The 16,169-nt window shown below is 37.8% G+C and overlaps 2 protein-coding genes across 2 annotated transcripts; one reads left to right on the forward strand and one right to left on the reverse strand.

Annotated features, from left to right (window-relative positions):
* Positions 1-2,990: 2,990 nt before the first annotated feature.
* LOC134674754 (leucine-rich repeat protein soc-2 homolog) lies at positions 2,991-6,872 on the reverse strand. Its single transcript, XM_063532889.1, has one exon. The coding sequence runs from the start codon at positions 6,588-6,590 to the stop codon at positions 4,887-4,889; it is 1,704 nt and encodes a 567-aa protein (XP_063388959.1). The 5' UTR covers positions 6,591-6,872; the 3' UTR covers positions 2,991-4,886.
* A 3,285-nt stretch (positions 6,873-10,157) lies between these two features.
* On the forward strand, positions 10,158-14,652 carry LOC134674900 (uncharacterized). The gene is made up of 5 exons (XM_063533059.1): positions 10,158-10,265; positions 10,738-10,930; positions 13,547-13,699; positions 13,804-13,980; positions 14,504-14,652. The coding sequence occupies exons 2-5, from the start codon at positions 10,868-10,870 to the stop codon at positions 14,612-14,614; spliced, it is 504 nt and encodes a 167-aa protein (XP_063389129.1). The 5' UTR covers positions 10,158-10,265; positions 10,738-10,867; the 3' UTR covers positions 14,615-14,652.
* The last annotated feature ends 1,517 nt before the right edge of the window (positions 14,653-16,169 follow it).

Genomic DNA, 16,169 nt, shown 5'->3' on the forward strand with positions numbered 1-16,169 from the left:
ATTATAAAAATAATCTTCGTCATTAGATACCTAGATCCACGAAAACTTGAGTTTTTGCTGCAAGGAACAATTTTATGTCCCAAGCAAGTGAAATAATTAAATTCAGAATCTTGAGTGAAGAAAAGGGCTCTAAAGCACAAGTGAAAAAAATATCACAACGTTTCATCAATTTTATTGTATTGATATTCTTGTCTGTTAAGCTAAGCTCAAGAGTTCTAAACGGTCACCAGAGTTCTGAACGTGTCACCATAGCACGTAATCTCGGACTACTCGTTGACGAACAGCTACGTTTCGAACAACATGTACTACAAGCTGCTAAAAGCTGTTTTTATAGACTGCAAGTACTTTACCAGGTCCGTAAATACCTTAGTGTTGACATTAGAATAAAATTATGTGACACGCTTATATTATCTAGGCTTAACTATGTCGACACTGTCATTAACGGCTGCCTACTAGCTCGCTCTAAGACACTCCTCCAACGCATCCAAAATGCCTGCGCTCGGTTCTGCTTCCCCATCCCTCCACGGACTCACGTGACTCCCTATCTTAATAGTGGTAGGATGCTGAAAATGGATGCACGACGTTCGTTGCATTTTGCGTCTCTGCTTTTCGGTGTTGTCCATCTTCAACAACCTCTGTACCTCTTTAACAAATTAAAGTTTTCCGCCCGCCCGACTAGAGAAGCCATTCGACTTATCTGTCCGAGACACGGCAGTTCTGCTGCATTTCGTGGCAGTTTTCGCTACTCTGCCACGAAGTGCTGGAATAACATACCCCCGCCTATACGTAACTCCAAGACACTATCCTCATTTAAACTCCAGTTTAGAAAATATCTCTTTAGCCTGCAATTGTCGTGCTCGTTGCGTCCCATGGATTTCTCAAATTGTCAGACATAAAAGTTTTTTATTTTTATTTGCCAGAGTTTTACATGAATTTAAACCAATTTTTCGAATTTTCCGAATGTGACTATAAGTTATATTTATATTTCAACCTCTCAACCTCGAATAATGTCTTATACTACATATATATAATACCTATCCTTACCATCATAACAATTAAGCCAATTTGTAACTTTATTAGTAATTATATTATCAGTATTTTTATATATTTTTCATATTAATATGTTTATTTTGCAATATTGTCTGGTTGCCACTACCGTTAGGTAATTGTTCTAAACTACCCTCCGGCCTGGGGCTCCACAGAATACCAGCGCTGTGGTATTTATACCAGAGCATATGCTGAGTGGTGTCCTTTTGTAGCCACTATAGCGGCGCCAAATTGAATTTTTGTAGTTATCTTACTCCTTTTTTCTTTTCTTTTTTTTTTCACGTTGCTGGTGGACTTGTCTATTTCTGTGTAACATTTACTTAGAAATTACCCTGTAACTAGCTTTAAGTGTTTTAGTGAGTAAGTTCTTCTCTCTCTTTTTTATAAATGAAATGGCGCTGTATGTAGAAGGTTTTTACAATAAATGACTTTCTTTCTTTCTTCTTTCACCTTAAAAAATGTAAACTATAGGTACATATGTGGGTCGCTAGATGGCGCGAAACAACACATTAAAAACCGGGCAAGTGCGAGTCGGACTCGCGCACGAAGGGTTCCGTACCATAATGCAAAAAAAAAAACAAAAAAAAAAAAGAAAACGGTCACCCATCCAGACGTTGCTTAACTTTGGTCAAAAATCACGTTTGTTGTATGGGAGCCCCATTTAAATCTTTATTTTATTCTGTTTTTAGTATTTGTTGTTATAGCGGCAACAGAAATACATCATCTGTGAAAATTTCAACTGTCTAGCTATCACGGTTCGTGAGATACAGCCTGGTGACAGACGGACGGACGGACGGACGGACGGACGGACAGCGAAGTCTTAGTAATAGGGTCCCGTTTTACCCTTTGGGTACGGAACCCTAAAAATGGGGTACTTTAACACTTTGACTGCCGAGAACCCACCTGGTAGGCACTCGTAAAGTAGCTAACACTATCGCACCGCACCAAGGTCATTGTGGGACACACCCATAAGTAAGAGGGAGAAAGAGATATCGCTTTCTCCCTTTTACTTATGGGTGCGTCCCACAATGACCTTGGTGCGGTGCGGTAGTGTGTTACCACTTTAATGTTTGCTCAGATGGCGGACAACCCGCCCAGCGGGTTGTTTTGTACGCAGATATAGACGACCGGTTTCTGGGGTAGTGCGCCGATTTTTTCCCGGTTGCGAAAGTGTTAAAAAAAACGAATAAATATAATCATATTTTATTATATATAATATAATCATGTTTACATAAATTCAAAACATTGTTACCTACACACGGATCAACATTATTAGAACAAGTTTTATTTGAAGACTCTTCATTCAATATCTTTGTAACAAAGCACTTCCCTAATAAAATTTTGGATCAAAGCAAAGTTATGTATTTCATGCAATCTTAATTATTAATTATAAACATTTACTGTCTTAAACATCCAGAGAAATATACGTTCTAATAACATTTTACTACTGGAAATCAGTATTTCGGTCTTGAACAAAGTATGATATCGATTTTCTCTAATTATAATTGCATTGGATTATATTGGTTAAGTATAGGTACATTTTAAACATAAGAAAACAAATAGCCTCACAACAACGTCATGTTTGTAATTGCTAAACCCAATAGGAATAAAAATACCGCTATAAATGCAATTACAGCACAATTTAAGAGAACAATCATCCGGTAACTAAATCCTAACAGGCCGCCGCCTCAACCATGGCTCTTTTTAGCCTTACGCTACGTCTTACGTAGGCGAACAACGCGCGAACGCGGCGCGGCGCGGCGCGGCGAAAGCGGCCGCCGCCGCGCCGCGCCGCGCCGCGCCGCCTGACATTCGCGTGCAAATCGCGCCGCACCGCGTTCGCAACGAGATCGCTTACGTAGGACACTTCTATGGGCATCAAAGGATTGATTTCGCCGCGCCGCGCCGCGCCGCGTTCGCGCGTTGTTCGCCTACGTAAGACGTAGCGTTAGGGTAATATGCCTCCCATTTGATCTCCTAAGATTCAAAATTTGACTGGCTTAAATTAAACACTCCTAGTACCTACAACAGTACGATCGGCGACATAACAGTTTCAACCCTATTGCAATGGAATAAGGTACCTAAAATGCTCAGACTTCTAGAGAAAAAATTGTGCTGATGGTACTTTCTTCTGCAGCAAGTATACAGTACCACAAACATGCCCTTTCGTATCATTACTTATGATTATGTATGACCATTATAGTCTACAGAGAAGTAGTAGTAAAATATTTTTTTTATTTTTTATAGACCAAAAACTCAATGACTAGTATAAAATTTATATCATATCTAACATAGTAAATTTTTGAAATTAAAGCAAAATGTGACCATATGCACAACTATAGTTTATTTTACAAGTCTTACCATAACATGTGCGCATTCACGCTCTGGACATGAGAGCCAGTAAAGCCGGTAAAGATTATTAGCAAATAAAACATTGTGATGTGAGAATAGAACATATCCCATCCAACAACTACACAAATTATATGAATTACACGTTTATTATTAACAAAATGTGATATACACATCTAATATTAATGTAGTATACTATTTATTTTAATGAATACGAAAATAAATGCAATAAAATAGGACAGCACACCTATCAACATTTATGATAGTACTTACACAACATCACAACAAATAAATTGTGACAAAAAATCAATAAATACCTCAACTATCTTAGTATAATCTGGAGAAATGAAAAGTACCTAGTATCAGAAGCGTGAATCGGGCCATAAGCTGAGGAGTTGGGAATGAAAATGAGAAGGAGGGGCATGAGTGACATGGGTTCATAATTTAAGCTCATTTCCTGCTATCTACCATCATACCAAGGGATATTAAACTAATTTAAAATATTCAAATGCTTGTTAAATATAGACAGTACTATCGAAATAACATTAAAGACAGCTATACAAACATGAGCAAGTTCTACTATGACACTTAATATGTACTTCGTACTTCTATCAGTAAACAAAATGATCTTCACAAACTTATTCTACACATGACAAAGCGTTGAGATCCGGCTGGTTACAACATATTACTAAGGGAAGATCAATAAGAACTTCACAATTATGCATGACTCATCACATTATTAACATACTTTCACAAGCTGCAGATGCTGACATCATGATTCATGATTTGATGTTGAAGTACTATAAAACTTCATATAAGTACACAAAAAGTGTTTAGCCCTGTAGAAAAAGATAAGATTATTTTTATGTGTATGCAGCATGATAAATTGATAATCATTATTTTGACATTTGCTTATACAATAAATTGATTGAAACTAATAATTGTGCTTACATAATGATAATATGTAACAAAAAAATTCATTTGCAATTACATAAATTACATTACATAGTATACATATTTTATTTTAATGTTTGCTAAGACAAATAACATTTTAAAATTATCATATAAACAAAAATTACAATATCTATACATTGATCAACATCATTTAAAAAGGTATAACTGTATCTTTAGTACACTTATTAAAATAATAAACAGTACCTTGGGAAGATCTAATGCTTAACATAACTATTTGTTATTATCAAGGAAGCTCGAAACAATTTAGTCATACATAAATAGGTAAGTTTATATTGGAATTATTTAATCAAGGAAATTATATAAAATTTGATTTCCTTCTACCTATTGTTATTAGAAAATTCCTAACAGTTAATACTACATATAATCTTGCTATTTTATTACAATAAAACATGTTTTTCAAATCATAAAAAGGATATTGAGTATACATTTTTACTTGGAACTTGCCTGAAAGTTTACCCCTCACATACAAGTGAAGCTTAAGTGCCCTCACTGGCTGGTAAACAATCATCTTGATATCACATCGCCCTATATGGACCCTGGGACTTCAAATACTGGATGACAAGGGACGGGCCAGAGGACACCACCTCAGGGGGCAAGGCAGTTAATGGACAGTTCTCAATACTCATGATTTGTAGACTAACACATAAAGCCAGCTCAAATGGCAGATTGCATAAATTGGGATTGTCATTTAAATATAGCGACTCTAGGTTCTCAAGAGTGCCAATTTCTTCTGGTAAATACTGTAAATTATTCTCCCCCACACTCAGTGACGTCAGGTTAGTCAAATGCCCAAGTGAGCGAGGCAGGGTTGTCAATTGATTAGACTGTACTATTAATTTTTGCAAATCCTGGAGGAATCCTATTTCATTTGGCAACACTTCAAGTTTATTCTCCTCCAAATCTAAAACCCGTAATTTTCTAAGACTTCCAATACTAGGGGGGATTCTTTTTAGCAAATTATTAGAGAGTATAAGCACTTCCAAGTTCTGAAGACATTGTATGTCATCAGGTAACTTTGTTAACTGATTAGTGCCCAGGTTCAGCTCCACCATGTTGGCCCAGGTACCAACATCCAGTGGCAAAGAGGTCAATAAATTTTCTTTCATATTAAGCTTTGTTAAATTCTTAGCCCTTGTGAATATACCATACGGGATTTTATCAATTTGATTGTGTTCCAAGTTAATAGAGAAAGCATTAGTGAATTGTGCGGGTCCTCCGGCAGGGTAACTAGCGAAAGAGTTACGGGACAGAGTGATACTGGTGAGTTCATTGAGGCAGGAAAGGAGACCTTCAGGGAGTTGAGATATGGAATTACCTTCTACATTAAATTCATCCATATGTTTGCAATTGCTTAGAGTGGACGGTATGGCCGTCAATCTATTGTAACGCAAGCCCAAACGTGTCAGTGACTGGAGGTTCCCAATAGTTTCAGGTATATCTAGGAGATCATTGTGCTGTAGGTCTAGAGTGGACAAGTTTACACAATTCCCAATTTCCTGGGGCAGGTGCTCCAGGTGATTGTGGGACACATCAAAGGTGACCAGATTAACAAGTTTTCCAACACCGGAACTTAGCTCCTTAATTTTATTTTCTCTTAAACTCAACATAGTAAGATTTGTTAGGTTGGCTATGCCATCACAAACCACTCTGATTCTGTTGAAACGTAAGAACAATGTAGTAAGTGAAGTAAGTTTATACACAACTTCAGGTATGTCACTGAGTTTGTTGTGACGTAAGTCTAAAACCTTCAAACATCGTAAATTAGCGAGGGAATCTGGAAGGCTGGTCAGGGAGTTCTCGTTTAATGCTAATGTTTGAAGGTTAGTTAAACATCCAAACTCTGCTGGTAAGGCCACCAGCTTATTTCCATATAAATAAAACTCGACCAGGTGAGTCAGGTCGCGGACATTTGGAGGCAGAGATGTGATAGAGGACTTACTGAGATCGAGTCTGCGCACCCCCTCTTCTCGGCATCGCACGAACTCTTTGATAACATCGAGATCGGCTTGTATGGGCTTGTTCTTCTTGGCAGTGGGCTTGGGCTTGTTGGACTCGGGATGCTTCACAGTTACCACCTTCGGCCGCGCCCCCTCGGTGTTCGTGAGTGACGCCGTCGATAACTTTTTCTCCCTCATGCCGTGACACTTCTCCCGAGGGCTCACTGTACCGATGGAATCTAATGCTTCGGAATTTTCTCTTGAAGAGTTATCCAAATTCATTCCGTTTGTTTTTGTCACCGTTTAGCTTTAACAGCAAGTTTTTATTGATAAATTAAAACACACTTGACATTATTTGTCATCTCATTGGATAGGCAACAATCAATATTTTGTGGTTCCCTTTACGTCTATTACGTAGATTATTTTTTCTTTGTCACAAGGCTTAGTAAAATAGTGCACTATCTTTAATATTTGCGGATTGAATAACTTAACATAATTAGTTTCTGTAGTGGAAAATTAATTGAAAATAGACATCACAGACATTGAAGCAGGCAGTCGCAAATCGGTGAAAATCTACTTTTTTTTTCTTTTTAAAATTTCGGATTCATATAGTTTAGCCATGCTTATACTTCAAACATCTTTTTACATTTTGGCGTTTTACGCAATGACTGAAATAGCTCACAGGCTCACAGAGAGTTCTAAAAGTGGTAACACACTACCGCACCGCACCAAGGTCATTGTGGGACGCACCCATAAGTAAAAGGGAGAAAGCGATATCTCTTTCTCCCTCTTACTTATGGGTGTGTCCCACAATGACCTTGGTGCGGTGCGATAGTGTGTTAGCTACTTAAGCAAGTTCTAAGGCCCCATTCGCACGACAGCTTAAAGCCCGCTCCACACTCGTGCGCGAATCGCGGCGCGAAGCCGCGAACGCGAGTCTAGAGTCGATTTCGCATATCAGCGAACTAGACTCCACACTCGCGTTCGCGGCTTCGCCCGCGATTCACGCGCATAGCCTGGAGGGCGCTTGAAGGTTAGCTTAATTAATAGCGACAGCTTAATGGTGACTCGAAATAGATAATTCAATGTATGTACTTCTTTGTTAAGTTTTATTGACATTTGTTATTGACATTTAGATTTTATTCTAGAAACATTCTAGACTAGTATTTTTTATACAATTTTTTTTTATGTTTGACGATCTTTTTGTGAAATTCTTAGTATTAAATTTGATCTGTATAATAATCCAATATTACTATGGAATAATATTAACTTCAATAAATTGCTCTGATAATTAGCTTAAGATAATATATTATTATGTAAAACGTTCATAAGTGCTTGTTACTAGGCCTACATGAATAAAGTATTTTTGACTTTTGACTTTTGAAGCGTTGCGTTAAAACCCGCCGTTGGCGCTTTTTTACCGTTTTCAATACTTGTGTTCATATGAACGCTTAAAAATCACTTGTGAGTCGTACTGCCACGTACGCATCTAGCCCCCTCCAGACTATGCGCGTGAATCGCGGGCGAAGCCGTGAACGCGAATGTGGAGTCTAGTTCGCTGATATGCGAAATCGACTCCAGACTCGCGTTCGCGGCTTCGCGCCGCGATTCGCGCACGAGTGTGGAGCGGGCTTCTCAGCAAAGCCATACTTTATTTGCTATTACGATGTATTATTTGACTATAGCTTGAATATTTCAGGAATTAGTAAGCATAAGTTGACATTTTTAAGGTGAAACTAATAATAATCTTGACGATTGACACCAAAAATTGACACTTGACAGCCAACTGACAGCAGCGCCGGCGCTTTTTTAACGCTTGTGATATGGAGTGTAGAAGTAAAGGAGAGCTATCTTTTAAGTTGCTAACACACTATCGCACCGCACCAAGGTCATTGTGGGACGCACCCATAAGTAAGAGGGAGAAAGAGATATCGCTTTCTCCCTTTTACTTATGGGTGCGTCCCACAATGACCTTGGTGCGGTGCGATAGTGTGTTAGCAACTTTATGATAAGACGGTTGTAAAAGTGTCCAGCTGTCAGCTTAAAGAATAGTTCGAAATCTCTCCGGTGGCGCTAGTAGGTAGTACCGGGAACTAACATGAATTTAGACCTTATTGACTGAGTGAAGTGCGCTGTCAGTTTTTTAAAATTTTATTAAAAATTTTCATAAAGTGATTTATTTAATTTAGGATTTCCTTGTGCAGTAAAACTAGCCGCCCCTGTCTCAGTACGCATCATATAGACTGCCACCTCTGTTATCTAGCCACCTCGGGCCTGGGCTTACCAGGCCTTAAGCCCCACATTCACACTCCTACCTTGTAGGCCGCCTCGTAGTCCGCCTCGTTGGGTAGGATTGTGTATGGGGGTTGCGGACTACGAGCCGTCCTACAAACGGCTAAACGGTAGGACGGCTCGTATTATCGTATTATCGACTACGAGGCGGCCTACAAGGTAGGAGTGTGAATGTGGGGCTTTAGGGCAAATCCACCGCTATAGGATATATTTTCTATAGTAAAAATGGGAAAAGTTTGCATCGTAAACAGTTGCCAAAGTGGGCGTAAGAGGAAAAAACAGAAAAATGTTACGAAATCCGTATCTTTTTTCCAACCAACGGTAAGTATGTAATTTTCACTACACCTTATAAAACAAAGTCCTCCGCCGCGACTGTCTGTTCGTGGGTTTGAATGTATCTTTGCGATAAACAAACTACTGGACGGTTTCAGTTCGATTTTCATGCGGTTTTCACCTATCAATAGAGTGATTCTTGAGGAAGGTTTACGTATATAATTTGTTGACTATAGTTCGTTTTTTTTAGCATTAGAAAGAACTTGCAAGAAGGTAAGCGATTTTGACATGTCTTTTAATTGAAAAACGCTTTTTAAAATTCAAAAACTATTACTGATGAAAGCAGAAGAATATAAATGATCGTATTAGATTCATAATTGTTACATATTTGCCGTAACTTATTTTTAAAATGTGTTTTTCAATTAAAAGACACATCAAGATTGTTTACCTAATTTCTAATGCTAAAAAAAACGAACTATAGTGCGAAGCCGGTCGCTAGTTATTTAATAAAATATTATATTGTGATTTTTATATTTTTCTTATAAAATTCACAATTTCACTTCAACAATTCTTCATTTTTCTATTAATTCTCAGACTCCGGCACGGTTAGAAAGTTGGAAAAAGTCGTTAGGAATTGCATTAAAAGCAAATGATTATATTTGCCATCTTCATTTTAAAGAAGAAAATATAAATATGTACGAAAAGTTAACTATTAAAGGAGAGCTCAAATATATTCCTACACAAAGAAAAACGCTTAAGGAAGAAGCTGTGCCCACGATTGAGCATCAGTTTATTCCCATTCCCGAACATGAACTCCAAGCCAATACTATTCACATAGAGGAATCTTTCGAACCATACCCCAATCAACCTAAGGACGAGCAGCAACAACAAATCAATGCCGAGCAACAGGAATTATCAGAAGATCAAAATGATTCTAATAATTTAATGGATTATGAAATGATACAACAGGACTTTGCGGAACCATTGTTTAGTCAATATCAGGATACTAATGTAACAATAAATCCAATAGAGAATTTTAAAAGTAAGTTTCGGGCATTTTCGTTGTTGCCGCCTTTTTGGCTACATGCAGAAAATCCTAATGGGCTGGTATTTATGCGAATGGATCCAAAAACTCAGAAGATTAAACATCATATACGTTTAAACGATGATCTAACTGTCACTGTAAGTGTTTATTAATGTAACAATAAAATTCGGTTGGCATGATTTGAATTTGTAACGAAACATAATTGCTATTTAATTGCAGGTAATTTTTCCCAAAAATGAACAATTGCCACTAAATGAGAAAATTAATTCATATGACAACACCTACGATTACTTAAAATCGGTTGAAAGATGGCCTTTGTGCGTTGGTACTCAGATTGACGACAATAAGTAAGTTTTGGTAGATTGTTAACCAAGGGATGAACGCAGTGAGAGTATAGTCCGAGGCTAAAATGATGCCATTCACCCGAGTTAAACACTCTACTTTTCATTTCGAATACGAGGAACCTAGCCCCAAAGCTTGTACTATGGGTGTAGGCGATAATACAACTGTTTGCAGTTGTCTTATGAATATATATACCATAATGTAACAGTTGTATTTAAAATAAAAGGATAACTCGTAAGCCTAACTTTGATTTTATTTAACATTTTTGTCATTCAAAATATTGTATGTAACGGTACATTAAATAGGTCTTAATTCTTGAACCTATCCTATTAAAACTCGACTTTTATGTGTATTTTAAGAACCCTTATTATGTAGGTACCTGTAGATTAAAGCACTATTTATACATAAACAATGGTACAGGAGAATAATAAAAGATAAAAACGAATTTATCTAATATATAATTACATCAATTTTCAGATTTTGTAAAGGTGTGATTATTGGTGATGATACTTACGAAAGAAATCAACAGTACCCAAGATGTAAATCTTGTCGAATATTACGAAATCGTTTGCAGAACCGTAATTCCACTTCAACTCTATTACAAAAAATGGCAGAAGCAAAACGGCGCGCTTCAAATCTTGTACATAAATGCAAGCGTCTGAAGAGGACGGTAAGTCTTATGCCAGCTACATACGTACGATAAATCGTTGCGATAAGACTGTGCAGTCCGACTGTGCAGATAAATCGAACCGTGTGTATGACAAATCGTTACGATAATCGACAATCGGACAATCGGACTGCACAGTTTTATCGCAACGATTTATCGTTACGTATGTAGCCGGCATTAAAGCCGTAACAGACTACCGCACCGTGCCACGACCTTGATGGTGCGGTTAAAATATCTCTTTCACGCTCCAAATTATAGCTACATCCTTAGCCCCCTCCAGACTATGCGCGTGAATCGCGGGCGAAGCCGCGAACGCGAGTGTGGAGTCGATTTCGCAGGTCTGCGTTCTGGACTCCACACTCGCGTTCGCGGCTTCGCCCGCGATTCACGCGCATAGTCTGGAGGGGGCTCTTAACGCACGTACGGCGACCACCTTACGACTATCGATACGTGCGCCGCACCGCACTAAAGTCGCGGTATGGTGCGGTAGTCTGTTACGGCTTTTTATCAAAAACATATTAAATAAATAAATAATAGGGAACATCTAAAGGCCCCTGTACATAATGGGCCAGCGCCGGCCAGGCCAAGGGACGCTGCCATGCGGTAGAATGAGGTAGCAATATCACTTGCTCCCTCTAACGCATAAATGCGTCCCCCAGACTGGCCCACGCTGGCCCATTGTGTACTGGCCTTTACACAGGTCAACCTAGCCCCAAACTAAGCAAAAGTTGTACTGGGTACTAGGCGACGCTATAATATACTGTATTTGTATAATTGAAGACGTAAAATAATACAAAAAGAAACTTGAGCATGAAGTTTTCATACATATTTTTTGAAATCATTTCGAAGTCCCTTAAGGCGTATCCAGATTAGTAAATTTTTCGCCAATCTGATTCAATTGCCCGATCGAATCAGGATCGAAGTGCGGATGCAAATACCAATTTGGCTCGCCGAATTCAACCGCCGATAATGACCGATATTACCGATAAAATGAAGTGCAGATGCAAGAATACCAATTTGTGAGGCCAGTCTGGATACCATTTCTGGATTTTTTCAATGTAGAGGGCTCTAATATCACCATAAATCTAAAATTAGAGATTGACGCCAATTTCATTTCTGATAAAATCAACCGATTTGATCAGTCCCGTCTAGATACCACTTTACTTAGCTGTTGTTTTTTATTCGCACACCCGCTTATAGACCAACAAGAAATTGTAGAAATTAAAAAGTGGCAACATCGTAGTGTCGTCCCTTTCAAATCAATCTAAGAAAACGGGACGACACTACGATGTTGCCACATTTTAATTACTACAATATCTTGTCGGCTTATAACTTTATACATTGTACCTACTTGAGTAACGTTAACGAATTTCATATCGACCGTTCATATAATTGCAGAATATCCAATTAAGAGAGAAAATTTCCTTGGCTAAGGCGCAGTGTGCAAAGAAATCGGATACCGTAGTACAAGCATCTATTTCAAAACTACCTGAAGAATTTCAAAATGCCGTGAGATCATGTTTTGAAGTCGCGAAAAAAAATAATACAAAAGGTCGTCGATATACGTTAGAATGGATTTATGAGTGCATGTTGATACGTATAAAAAGCAGGAATACGTATGAATTTATACGTAAAAGAAATATTTTACCCCTTCCTTCTGTACAAACTTTAAATAAGTATCTCAGCAAAATCAGCTGTTCTGCATATGGATTCCAATCCTCTACTTTCTTTAGTTTAAAAGAAAGATGTGAGGCGATGAAGAAGGAGGAGAAACGAGGAGTTATTTTAGTGGATGAAATGAAATTAAGTGAAGGCGTTTATTTTGATTCTCAAACCATGAAATTTAATGGTTTTGTTGACCTGGGGCAACACACTCCAGATAATTTAAAAAATACAACAGCGGACCATGCTTTGGTGTTCAAGTTTGTGCCTTTTCGAGGTAGATGGGTTCAAGCCTTAGGTTGCTTTTTATCGAAAAATTCATGCAAAAGCGAACCGCTACATAAACTAGTTTTAGAGTGTATTGTTTTAATGGAAAACAGCGGAATTTGTGTTGATGCTGTCGTGATGGACGGTGCACCTTGGAACCGAGGAGTATGGAAAATATTCGGTGTAAATGAAGACACTGTTAGCTGTGAACACCCTTGTGACTGCTCACGACGGTTATGGATGATTTCAGATTTATTAAAATGATTACATTTAGTGAAATGTTTTCGAACATCTACTTTGGATGATAAGCTACAAGAGTTCAAGGTTAATTAAGAGTAATGCATGAGTAATGATAATTTTAAAAATATACAAGGTGTAATTATTATATCTGACCAAACTCTGAGGGGTGAATATGTAGGTCATACTGAACAACTTTTACTATAGCCAACCCTGAAATCACGAAAAAGAAATCGCCTGTTTAATAGAAAACATTGACTCTACTGATTCACCGCAATATGTATGAGACAGCAGATTTTTTTTCACGATTTCGGGGCTGGTCCCATAGTATAAGTTGTTAAGTATGACCTATATATATTCACCCCTCAGAGTTTGGTCAGAGATAACAATTTCGCCTTGTATAAAATGATAATACGAAGTCAAACTAATGTAATATTCTTTTTTCAGTTTCAGACCCCTTACGGAACTGTGAAAAAAAGACATTGGGAAGCGGTATTAGAGGAAGAGAATTATCGTCAGCCTAACTTAAAAATCGCTTACAAGTTAACACCAGCGCATTTGAAACCGAAAGGTTTTCAAGTAATGAATGTTCCTCTTGCAACTGAAGTATGTACCTATAAATATAATCAATAATTTTCATTGATTGTCCGGATTTATTTCGTAGGAATTTCGGCTCATCAAAACTAATATTATTAATCTTATAAAAACAGGTGTTTGGTCACGAAATTTCGGTCGCCATGGCTCACTATCAACCCTATTGCGAGGAATTGAAGGATTCAACTGCAACACAAAAATTTATTGATCTTGTATTCAATTTGATACAAGCTATGTCTTCGCGTATACCAAGAGATGCTCTGTACGTGAATGAAAATTGCAGACGAAGAAAGGTAAGAAATAGTTGGCGATTAAAATTAAGGTCAATGCGGAGAAGACCGTCTATCAGCTAAGTCCGTCTACTCACTATAACATTTAAGGGAAGACCGTCATAAAGAAAGACCGGCCGGACGGTGCCTTAAACCAGAAGTAGCCAACCTTTTAATGTATTTTTGTTAGTAGATACCTCTTATAGTGAAGAATATTTTATGCCGATTATAATTAGAATTAATATAATTATGCGTTGCTGGTAGTGAATATTATGTGTTAATGTTAATATGCCGGAACCGCCGCCGCCTCGCAACCTGAATATATCCCTTGGCACCTATACAGCCTATACTGTAATTTCTAGTTTAATATAAAAATTAGGAACATTTAAAAATTTGTATGGAATATATTTTTTGCTCCTTACTAATATCTGTAAATGTCTACTACTGACTATACTTTTGTGTAGAGAAGCGGCCGTCCCCTTTCCTCTTAATATTTCATTGTATAGCTTTGAATCTTGTTTACTTAATGAAGAAATACTTTTTTCAGGCGATCCAGGAATTTTTAGAATTCCTTGCAGACTGGGAAAAGCTCGAAAAAAAAATACCTGTGTCAAGGAGCACGTTAACTGGATTAAAAGTAACTTGTAAAGTTTTGTGATACAACAAATTGTAGACTTGTGATACAATTTACATATTTGTAAGAATTTTCTACTACAAATTTGTTACTTGTGGTACGCACATTTGTATTATTACAAACTTGTAACTTGACACTTGTAAAATTGTAATTGTAAGTTTTGTGGGATAGGCCACTGTCCTTACATGCCTGTTGCAAAGTTAGTACTATTATAAATGCAAAAGTGTGTCTGTTACCTCTTCACGCTTAAACCGCTGAACCAATTTAGATAAAATTATGGAGATAGTTTGAGACCCGAGGTCCTATATTTTTTATTGAATAATAATTTTGACTTGTTTTCAGAGATTTTTCTCCGTCATGAGATATTCGTGTGGAGGAAACGATCACCCTGATCCCAAAATGTTTGCACAAGTTTACCGATTGGCGTCTTGTTTTTCCCTAATACGCCCTCCGAAAGGTTGTAACGTTTCCGGCAAAGATTTGCTGAAGAACTTACTAGGAGCAAAGGATATGGTAACTGGTTCAAACGAGGCTAAGCAAGCATGGCTGGAAAGCCTCGACCATATACTAGATAATGGTGAACCATTGATTGATGGTTATGAAGACCATGACTACAACGAGGCTGTCACCAGTGACGCGGTGCAGTCTTACATTGCTGGGTACATCGTCCGCAAATTGCGAAAAATCGTAAAATGCAATAATTGTTTGAAACTCATACAAATGAGTCCCAATGAGGGAAAAATGTTAGTGAGAAACGACGTAATCGATAAAATGGATTTATACGGCGGGTTAATTTATGCTAGTGACGATCTATTCAATCTGACCAAAATGATAGAGAAATGTGTGTTAAGAGCAATAAGCAAAGCTTTAACCAATATGGAGACGATCAGTGAAATTACGCAAGAATTACAAAAAGAAACATTGATAAAAGTTGGATGTGCCGACCATTCCAAACAAGTATCAAAAAAAATTATCGATATGTACGTAGTTATGCGAGCCCACTTTCTGGCAAAATATGAAAATAAACGTTACGACGCAGCCAAAACCAAAACTAAAATGAACAGGAAAAATGCCAAGTTATTGTCTTAATTACTAGTAGTTCGCCCCGAACTAAGAACTCGTATTCGCTGAAAACTACTGCGCACACTCAGGTTTTGATTTCCAACTCAATCTCACTAGTGATTCCTACTAATACTTTATATACGAGATTACCGCCACGTGGGATGTTGACTCGACGATCATTGTTGCGATAGTCGTCTCGGATTTTTTTCCGTCATGAGATATTCGTGTGGAGGAAACGATCACCCTGATCCCAAAATGTTTGCACAAGTTTACCGATTCGCGTCTCGTTTTTCCCTAATACGCCCGGTTGTAATGTTTCCGGCAAGGATTTGCTGAAGAACTTACTAGGAGCGAAGGATCTGGTAACCATTGATTCATGGTTATGAAGACCATGATTACAACGAGGCTATAAACCAGTGACGCGGTTCAGTCTTACATTGCTGGGTACATCGTCCGCAAATTGCGAAAAATCGTAAAATGCAATAATTGTTTAAAACTCATACAAATGAGTCCTAAT

Source organism: Cydia fagiglandana, chromosome 2 (assembly GCF_963556715.1).
Source record: "Cydia fagiglandana chromosome 2, ilCydFagi1.1, whole genome shotgun sequence".
In the NCBI taxonomy this organism is placed as follows: domain Eukaryota; kingdom Metazoa; phylum Arthropoda; class Insecta; order Lepidoptera; family Tortricidae; genus Cydia; species Cydia fagiglandana.